This window comes from Austrofundulus limnaeus, unplaced genomic scaffold, assembly GCF_001266775.1.
Source record: "Austrofundulus limnaeus strain Quisiro unplaced genomic scaffold, Austrofundulus_limnaeus-1.0 Scaffold43, whole genome shotgun sequence".
NCBI lineage: Eukaryota > Metazoa > Chordata > Actinopteri > Cyprinodontiformes > Rivulidae > Austrofundulus > Austrofundulus limnaeus.
In genome coordinates, this window is record NW_013952445.1 from 69727 (window position 1) to 80546 (window position 10820).

A 10820-nucleotide genomic window follows, 5' to 3' on the forward strand; every position below is an offset into this window, starting at 1 on the left:
AGCAATAATAATGTTCAAGTAACTATATGCAAAATATTATAATCAACCAACTCATAAGATTTTAATTATTTCAATTGATAAAATAATGTATTTGATGGGTGACTGTAATGTCTTCTAGTGATAATTCTTACGGCTCTTTTCTGTCAAATAAAAATAGGATTTGTAAATGTTTTACATGCTTTACCCCAGACTTCAATACAATAGATCAAGTGTGGAACAATTATTGCATTAAATAATATTAACAGAGCTTTATCATAAAGAACTCCTTTACTTTATGCAATACTGCAATTGATTTGGCTATTTTTGTTTTTAAGTGATTAAGGTGAGATTTCCATGTTAGTTTTTCATCAATAGACACCCAAAAACTTCACCTCACTAACCTTAAAAATTTCAACACCATCAACTCTAAATGGAACATCAACAGTTCTCTTTATATTACTGAATGTCATATAATTAGTTTTATCCCAATTTAATTCTAATTTAAGTTGCAACCAAGTTTGTATTTTAACAAATTCTGTTTGCATCATTTCAAACATCCGTTCTATATCTTTACCCAAACAAAAAAAATGTAGTATCATCTGCAAATAACACATTTAAAAAGCCCTGACACATTTACCAAGTCATTGACATAAAACGTAATTAACTTTAGTCCAAGTACAGAACCCTGTGGAACTCCACGTTTGATATTACCTAATTTGTCACTTGTAACAAACTGTTTCCTGTGATCAATAGTGTTAGGCTTTCTTTAAATCCACACAAATACTAACAMAATGCTGTTTTTGATCAACAGCAGTTATTWGTTCAATCAATTCCATGAGAGCCATTGATGTTAAAGACACTAGGTTCCACTCATGTTCATCATCACAAACTCAGCAGCAGAAGTCACCTCTTGCAAATGTGTTAACCTTTTTTTAATGGACTGACACATTCTCTTCACTCTTTTGCAGAACAGTGAACACAGATATCATTCAAGCAGTCCAAACTCCATTGTTTTAGCTTTGATGACAAACATAAACCACCTGTTCCTGACTGTTAGAAGCTACCTACCTCTCAGTATGAAATCACTGAAGCACCTGTTTTACATTCTTGCACAAAAATCTTCACTTAGCGACCAGTCTGCAGGCCTGTGCAACATCTGTGTAGTTCTTTATCAATGAGGATGGAGGAGGTCCAAGACAGAACAGACCAATTACCACTAGTGGGTATTTCTAATAATCAAATAGATTTAATTTCTTTTAATTTCTTATTCTGTGATAGATTTTATGTATTTTGATTTACATGTATTGTATTGTCTGTAATATTTACAGCATTTCATATTGTAGCCACTGTTTGAAAAAATGTCTTGGAATTCTTTGCAAGAAGGAACATTTGATACATTCTGAGTGGAAAGATAACAAATGGCATGAAAGGGATGCAATAGGCTACAAAGACAAGCGTTGGTGCACCAAGTGTTGTTTTGTGGTGTCCATCAGGGAGAAGAATGTCAGACAATGGCTGCAAGATGTGTTGTTTGAAGGCAGTTTTTGCTTTTGCTTCATATTTTTAAATGTTTTGGCTTGGTTAGAGCCGTATGCAAACAAAATGTGTCACTTTGATCGTCGTGTCACTGTTGAGTCCTGTGTGTTCACTGTTTTGATCACGTGGAGTTTTTGTGGACTGCTGTGTCAAAGCAACCAATAAAAGCTGTAAACCTCATAAAAAAACATCTAGAGCTTTTCACTTGAAATGAAAACACTCACATCACTGGCCAGGTCTCTCTTGGCTTTCGCTGTCAGTATGGACAGAGAGTCCAAACGAAGCTCAAAGCCCTTTTCCCTCTGTGTCTCCCATTGGCTTTTATACGTTTTCTGTGAAAACAAATAAAGGAAACACAAGTGAGTTACAGAAAAGTCTTGACCTCTATCAGAAAACTCATTTTCTCAATAAATTTGATTCTGCTAAAAATGTGATAAGGCAAAAAATAAAGACAAAGCAGAAGGTGATCATAGCTTACCGCACTGAGTAGGTCAGCGTTGGCTTTAGCTTGTCTGAAAAGGGGCTCGTCCTTTGTCATGGTGTACTGGTGGATTATCTGCTCGGTGTTTGCTTTGTATGCCAACTAAAAAAAAAGATTTATATAGTATTTATACATTTACAAGAGTGGAAGCAAATAACGCTGCATCACATACATCGCTCTGCAGCTCCTGACTCTTCTTGGCGTGTTTGATGGACAGATCGTCGGCCACCTGCGTGAACTTGATTTTGTCAGCCTTCTGACGGTATTTGTTCTGAGGGATGGAAGTCGAAAAATGGACGAAACGTCACGAGGAGCAGAAGTACTCTGAATAAAAAATATGAGCTCAAAGCATGGACTCACATCACTGAGCAGCTCTCCAGCTTTCTTGGCCTGAGTAATGTTGAGACATCCCTCCGTCTCCCAGCCCACCCCTTTCATCCAGTTCAGGTCTGAACGGTACTTGTTCTATTGGTAACAGGACATAACAGTTATCTATTTTTTAAAAAATAACACTTTAAATGCGCACGTTGACTTATCCTCCCTACCTCACTCTGGAGAGAGTAGGCCTTCTTGGCCTGCTGCACCTTGATGTCATCCGGCATGACGGTGTAGTCGTGGAGTTTCGTGCGATATTCCAGGTCACTGGCGAGGGCTTGAGCCTTCTTGGCGTGGCTCAGGTTGATCATGTCCAGAGGAAGGCTGTACTGAGCCTGGCTCTCCTTCGAGCCCTTTTTGTATTCAATCTGAAGTGACAACACCAAAGAACGTTAATTCTGACATCTTTGAATTTGTACACACTTGAAGCCTGAAGCCTGCTTACATCGCTGCTCATCTTGGCCACTTGAAGAGAGTGTAGAGTCTTGGAGTCRCTCACGTTAACCCCAACTGCCTTCTCTTTGTTTTTCAAGTAGGACTCTTTGTATTTAATCTAAAACACATGACCATCCAATTTAATGTCATTAGCCAACACTGGATTAAATCAACTTTRTTGTTTTTGTTTCCTGCASTCTTGTTGCATCTGTTTTCAGAGAAGAGGAGTGCGGGGATGCTTACATCACTGGCCAGTTCTCTGGAGGCTTTGGCAGCTCGCACGCTCAGGTCGTCCACGCCGATGTCACAGGCTTTAGACTTTGTCTTCTCCCACTCTTCTTTATATTTGATCTACAGTGAAAATTATGGGTTTTAAAGTCTTAACTCGACAGAGACAAATGATGAAGTGGATGCAGAGGGATGTAAGACATGCAAATATGAACTTACATCACTGCACAGAGCTGCGTTCTCTTTGGCTTTTTGGATCTCTGGCAGATCCTGGGATAAAGTGTACTGGTGCTTCGTCTTTTCATAGCCTGCTTTATAATTTAACTGTGGAGGGGGCATAAGGATTGTGAGTTTACATAAAGGAACATTAGGAAAATTACGCTAAAACTAAAGTAGATGAAAGCGCATGTGCAAAGTCAAATTGTTTACTTACATTGCTGACCAGCTGAGCGTTTTTCTTGGCTAAAATGATCTCAGGTGTGTCAGTCACAGATTTGTATTTGACCCGCTCAATATGTTGCTTGTAATTTTTCTGTGAGAAAAAAAAAAAAAACAACAACACAATTTTAGAATAAAGGTTACCTCATAAAAAACAAACAAAAAATTAATCATTATTAATAACGCAGTAAACACTTAACGTTACGTTTCAGCTACAAAAAGCTGACTCATTTCTTGCCAAATTTGTTTGTCATCATTGATCTGTTCTTTTTATTGTAGCTTTTACTTTTCATTATTTAAATTTATTACATTTTGGGGGTTTTTATACATTCATTTTGGCAATATTACTGTTTCTGTAAACTTTGAGCTTTTTTATCCATACATGTGTCAAAAACTTCAGCTCATTTGATCTTTTTTTACTTTTAGGTTTTAGCCAGCCTTTTTTTAATTAGCCTGTTGAGACTTTTAGCTGAGCTTTAGCTACTTTTAGCTTCTCAGTAGCATTTTGCTACTTTTAGATATTCTATTGCTCCTTTTACCCTGCCTTTGATACATTTAGTCCAGAGGTACCCAAAGTGGGGCCCGTGGGTCAAATTTGGCCAGTCAAGCTATTTTATTTGCCACTTTCACTCACGGTGCTGACTTTATCTTTGAATTATATTAAATTAAGGTAAAACATGAAATACAAGTAACTACAAGCGACTTTTAGATTAGCTTTAAGCACACATGTAGACCACAAACACTCATATTTGATCAATTTAGAAAAATGTCCCATGAGCCTTTGCTGCCCGAGCGTTCACGGGCTAAAATCAAACAAACAAAAAACGAGTCAATGCACTAGCTGCTAGCTTAATCAWAATTTAAAAAGGACTTTACTGAAGCAGTGTTTGTATTTTTTGCATTTGGTCGCAGCCCTTGGGTAGATTTTTATTTTGGCCCTGTTGAGAAAAAAGTTTGGGCACCCCTGATTTAGCAAACTTTTAGCTATTTCTAGCTTTAGGCCAGTGTTTAGCTAMTTTTGTAACATTTTGCTGATTTTAGCTTTTAGCTAATGTTCTGCTTCTATTAGCTCAGATGACAAAACTTCTTGTATTCTTWCAAAATGGTCTGGATCGGCAGTTCTAAGAGGGCTTTTGTGTTGTTAAAAGCGTTTTATTTATCTTATTATTTTCATTTATGGAGTATCTGAACTCTTGGAAGCAAAGTATGAAAAGATTAGTGGTTTTTTTAAAACTGGTGTTCAGAATGTGTTGATAATATTTTGAACATAACCATGAATTCTTTTAGAAGAACTTACGTCTTTCAGTGGGTCGAGCTTCTTCTGGCTTTGGTACCCCGGTGTGAGAGTGGCTGGGTAGTTGTATTCACCCTGCTCCTGCTCCTGTCCCTGTTTGTAAGAAATCTGAAACAAAAAAATAACAAAATGAAGCACATCTTAGTTACAGCATTTATACATTTCTTTGTCCTCAGTAGATGTTTTAAAGGTTAATAGTGCAATGAAAGAAAGTATAGTTTTATACCAATCCATGATGTGATGAAACCAGATTCAAATAAAGCAAATGTAGTTTAAACAGAGGTATATWGTAACAAAATACACTTACTTTGTTACAATAAGTACATTTTTTGAGGGTCTGTAATTTTACCAAGTGTTTTTTAATTGTAACTTTTACTTTTATTTTGTTATATTCAAACCATAAAAATGATAATTCTTTAAATTAAAATCTAATAACTTGTTACATGCTATAATTTAAATATGACAGACTCATAATGAAAGTAGTGTGCAAAAGTACTTTTACTTTTACTTTCCCAATTATTGTGAGCAGTTTTATGACTTTGACTTAAGTACTTCTCTTATCAGTGAACAATTCTTTTACCAGTCATTTTCTGATAAGGTATTTTACTGTTACTCTGTTATTTTTTCAAGTACTTTATACACCTCTGAGTTTAAATATGCTGAATAAAAAGCTGACTTACATCACTCGCCAGCTTCCTTGCTTTCATGGCATGCAGAGTCTTCTTGTCAAAACCCGAGTCTTCATAGTGCCCCTTCATGTCACTTGTATATTTTTCTTTATACTTGTTCTGTTACAGTAAAAAAAAGACAGAATCATAAAGAAATGTTTAAAGGGCAGGTTTTTTAATGTCTAACATGTTTGTGAGTTGCTCAGTCTTATGACTCACATCACTGGTGAACTTTGCGACCTTTGCAGCATTTCGAAACTGTGGCGTCTCACAGAAGTTAATGCTGTGTCCTTTAGTGTTCTCCAAGTCTTTCTTGTACTCCACCTGCAGAAAGAAGGCCAAGTCATGTTGGTTTTTATTCTTCATTCTTAGAAGCACCCAAGTGCCAAAAATGATTTCTTATTGTTTGACAAGCCTTCTGCTGATCAGTCACCACCACAAGAGTTGCGCAAGAGTTTCTGTAACTTATTGTTCGAAGATACAGTGATGAGCTCATTGCTATAATTTTACACTTAAAATGTTAATTCAAATGCAAAAATCCTTCAAAGAGAAAATGAAAGAGAACATATTTTTCTTACTAAAGATTTGGGTCCAGAGAACCTTTCAACAAAGCAAAATGCACATTTTATTACATTTTGGTGTGACATTCCTGGAATGAAATGAGACTAAAAATATATTGTTTTGAATTTCTTAATTCAGTTAATCTTCATTTTGGCACTTTGAATCGGTTATACTGTCTATTTAAGATGTCAAAGTCTAAAAAAATCAGTAATACTAAAAAAAAAACTAAACTTGCAAGCTGAGTTGTGGTTATTTGGTTAAAAAAACAGAAGCTTAAAAAGTTTTTACATCATTACAATAAAGCTACTCACTGCAATGACCTCTCCAAGAAAATTCATAAAGTTAGAAACAAAGTCTGCACAATTTTCTTTCTCATATTAAGGACGAATGTGTCCTTAAATTAAACATTTGTAAGCAAAATTTGTGTGCGTCTGCTAAATACAAGTGTTTGTTTACTTAATGAAAGAGCGAAAGTGGATGAAAATTGGTCAATAAAGGCCACTCAAATGGGATGGAGACATGTGAAAATTTTCAAACATTTATACACATTTACCCTCAGATATGTTCAGTATATACAGATGAAACTGCTGTGTTTACATTGAGTGCATACCTACATTTCAGAATTGCGTATCAGTATATCTGGAAAACTACCAGAGTAATATTTCCACAAACTGCACCATTTGATATAGTGTAAGATAACCTTTTTTATTATGTTTAATTTCATAGTTTGCGACGATTACCTTTAGGTAGACTGAAAATAATATAGTGAGTATTAATTCTGGATTTTGCTTTGGGTACCCGGAAGTATAAAAGCGGATGGTGGAAGTAGAGGTCTGTCATGGCAGCCTWTGTACTCTTTTATAAAAACCTGCAGATACTATCACACAAATTGTGTGAGGTGAACTATAGTGAGTTTGGTGGGAAGCTCTTGGCCTTGAATTTAAGCTGTAACCCGTTCACACAGACATTTTAAGGATGCTGGAAATGCAGGTTGGGTGGCTTCATGGTTTTTTTAAACTGACACTAAACCCCGCATTTCCAACTCCTAAACACACTGCATCTACTGTATGTATAAAATATGCTTATTTAGACTGGTTACATGCAAAAATCTATTTTATCCAGAAAATAATCCAATTTAGTCTGTCATTCAGTGGCGGATCTAGGATTTTTCTGAGTAAGGGGCCATCAAGGGGCCACAATATTCATTGAGGGGCCAAGCCTTTGTTCAACATCCTTTCATACACATTCCCAGTGTGTACATTTTACACTTCAAACACTTGTAATGTAATGTAATTTCTTTTTTTTAAAAAAGGGTACCACTTTACAATAAGGCCCCCCTTATAGATGGCTTTTAAAGAGTTTATAGATACGTTATTAATTAATCTGTAAACACTTAAAATATTAATAAGTGTTTATTGTGCAATGATTAAGGACGAGAAAGAGACAAATTTTCCAGTTTCATTTATTAATGATTTATGAAGTGTAAACTTTACAAATGAATTAATAACCTATTTATTAACTCTTTATAAGCCATCTATAAGGGGGGCTTGATTGTATAGTGGTACCAAAAATCTTGCAGAGTAAATTTTCCTCACCAGTTTTTCATACATTTTACTGTACATAGATAAAATATTTTCAAACACACATGTGAGAAAATCCAGCYGTCATYTGTCAGTTCAAAGACTTTTTGCAGGATTGTTCACRTTTTAAGAAGAGAAGAACTCTGTAAGTTTGCTTCATTCTGGACTGCTGTTTGACTCATTAGCACCTCTAGTGTTTGAACATGGAACTGCATCCACCATCATCTCCCCCACGTAAAGGACAGATGAGTGACAGGACAGGGGCACTTCAGGGGGCCAATCAGATTTCAGCAGGGGCCAATGYCCCTGTGGCCCCGCCCCTAGAACCACCCCTGCCATCATTCTCACCTCACTGACAATCTTGTTGATTTTCTGGGCRTTCTTCAGGCTCAGGTTGTCTTCAGTGCTCAGGCTGTGGAAGTGTGTCGTGCCCTTCATCTTGTTTAGGTCCTTCCTGTATTTCAGCTGCAACACAATGACGGATGATCCGTGACACGTTAGGCCCGGGAGATTAGAGACACACGCGTGCAGTCTAATTCTATCACAGCAGACAGTTTGAAGAGTTATGATATCCTCATTGTTGTCTCTCAACGGTCCTGCTCAGTAATGACACGCACAGATGATGTATGGGGCTGAGGATCTCACACGCTGCGTTTAAAAGCAGCTCGCATAGMGACAGAAGTGACACACGCTTCTTTTTTTATCAGCACATGATGYAAATCTTCAGACATCATTATAAGTTTTCACAGTTATTTGTTCTGAAGCCTGAATACTCACATCACTGGCRTTTTCCTGAGCTTTCTTTGCGAGATGATAGCCAGGAGTGATCATTGCAGGAAAGCTTCCTTTACCTCTCTGCTGCTCGTATGCTTCAGTGTAGGCGATCTGTAAAACATGTATTTGAACGTGTTTTTAATGTCAGCCATCTTCAACTGGGTTGAGTCCAACAAATAACCATTTGTAGATGTACGGTCAGTAATTAACGTCYGCAAGTTTCATTCAAATTCATCCTCTGGTTTGTGAGATATTTTGCTTACACACAAACACACAATCCCACCTGGCTGAAGTTCTCTGCGTTTTCTCTGGCGTGGACCACCTCAGCTGCTGCTGCCTCAGCGCTGGCTTTTCCCTTTATCTCCTGCTCGTACGTCTGACGGTACTTAATCTGGGTCGACACGACACAATCAGCATTGAGCAAAAGTGCTTTATAAAGTATTATAAGTAATATATAAGTTTTATAAGTACTTTATATAAGTATTGTATTATATACTTTATATAAGTATTATTAGTACTTTATAAGTAAAGTATTTTGTGTGGTGACTCACATCACTGGCCTGCTCTAAGGCCTTTTTTGACATCTTGTATCCAGGAGTGAGATGTGCTGGGAAACTACCTTTCCCCCTCTGCTGCTCATATTCCTCTGTGTATGCATACTGATGGGGGAAAAAAAGCAACACATGACTGACTAACTCATTCAAAATGTTAAAGTAATCCAGAAATCCTGTATAGAAAGCTCACATCGCTGGCAATTTGTCCTTGTTTCTTGGCCAGAAGCATCTCCGGCGGATCAGCAAATGTTGTGTATTTTGAAACTCTTTCTTCGTGTCCTTTTTTATATTCCAGCTGATAAAAAAAAGACAAACATTGAGTTTTTTGATTTGTAAGTGACTACATTTTACTTGTATAGCACATTTCACAGCTAAACATCACAAAGCGCTTCGTATGGAGCAAACCAAAAATAATCCAAACATACAATACAAGCATAAAAGCATACCGTAAAACAAGTTAATGCAWCTAATAAAACATTAAGTAATACGTTTAGCTAAAAGCTTGTCTGATCAACCGAGTCTGAAGCTGATTCTTAAAGAAGTCAGAAGAGTATATKGCCAATTTGGAGGCCTTAACATATTCGAAAACTCACCAAACTTCACCCAAAATTGTCCCCCGGCGAATATTGCATGATTCCATTGGAATTTTTAATGGGTGTGGCCAAATGACTCGACAGCGCCACCTAACGTGAGATAGAGTAACTGGTAAAAATCAGCCAAAATTTGACATTTGACCCAAAATGGCCGACTTCCTGTTGGTTTTAGGGCATACCTCCAAGAGACTTTTTTTCTTGATTTGGGGAGCTCTACCAATGCCCCAAATTTCAGCTCTCTAGGACTTACCAGTTCCTCTATCTCACATTAGGTGGCGCTGTTGAGTCATTTGGCCACACCCATTAAAAATTCCAAAGGAATCATGCGATTTTCGCCAGGGGACAATTTTGGGTGAAGGAGTTTTCGAGTATGTTAAGGCCTCCAAATTAGGAGTCAAAATTTCTGTACCATTGAGGGGACTGTCCATTAAGAGCTCTAAAAGTCAAGATTGAAATGTTAAATTTTAGGTTTGGATTTGATATTTGACATGAAACTGAAACCTAAAATCRCAGAGATACATTCAGTTTTTGGCTCTCAAGTTACTCACACTACTGGCCAAAGTGTTGGCGTTCTTTGCCGCCTGGTAGCCTGGTGTTATCATGGCAGGGAAGCTGCCTTTTCCTTTAGACTCCTCATATTCTGAGTATTTCATCTGCAACAGCAACACAAAGTGAATCAGCAAAAACATCTACAAGCCAAAAAAAACTTTAAATATAACTTAAATAAAGCATCTTTAGGGATTCAGGTGTATGTGCACCCACATCACTGATTGTCTTGTGTGCCTGAGACATTGTCACCACTTCCTGGTTGGTCACYGTCCCCATGTACCAGGCCTGCTGCTGGGAGAACTCTGACTGAGACTGAAAGSCCTGCTTTAGACAGCCAAATAAACACAATTAGTTCCAGACATTTCTGAGACACAAATCTTTACCTTAAAACATTAACAACTTCATTAAATTACTTTGGACCGCTAGAGAGAACTATTTTAGAGTAATGCAAAAATAAAGAATTTAAGCAAAACCAAAATAGAAACCCTCTTTCTGACTTTGTGTAAAGGCAAGCTTGCTGTCTGGCTCACCTGGCTGATCACCTGGCTAGTTAGACCAGACTTCTCCATGGATCCCATGTCGCAGTGGAAGGTGGACTGAAAGTGTTCTCCGTCTTCACCATACTTCAGCTACAAGCGCACAGGAACAATAAATAACAAGCCAAAGCTGGCACACAGTTGTACATAAACACAAACATTCCTACTGATGGCTGGAAGCTTTTAATCAGTAGAATCAAGCGTTTTTTATCAGTTCACGTTTTTTTTAAAAAAAGCCT

The 10820-nt window shown here is 37.3% G+C and overlaps 1 protein-coding gene across 1 annotated transcript in view; it reads right to left on the minus strand.

Annotated features, from left to right (window-relative positions):
* Nucleotides 1-10820, minus strand: part of nrap (nebulin-related anchoring protein) — a gene marked incomplete in the record, with an annotated part of 27192 nt that overhangs the window by 13589 nt on the left and 2783 nt on the right. The window contains 20 exon segments of the mRNA XM_014007567.1: nt 1740-1847; nt 1994-2098; nt 2169-2267; nt 2357-2461; nt 2542-2739; nt 2817-2924; nt 3050-3157; nt 3254-3358; nt 3468-3566; nt 4770-4874; nt 5447-5554; nt 5654-5758; nt 7924-8040; nt 8353-8460; nt 8633-8740; nt 8901-9008; nt 9094-9198; nt 10045-10149; nt 10259-10369; nt 10576-10674. Of these exon segments, the coding sequence (XP_013863021.1) occupies nt 1740-1847; nt 1994-2098; nt 2169-2267; nt 2357-2461; nt 2542-2739; nt 2817-2924; nt 3050-3157; nt 3254-3358; nt 3468-3566; nt 4770-4874; nt 5447-5554; nt 5654-5758; nt 7924-8040; nt 8353-8460; nt 8633-8740; nt 8901-9008; nt 9094-9198; nt 10045-10149; nt 10259-10369; nt 10576-10674 (2214 nt within the window).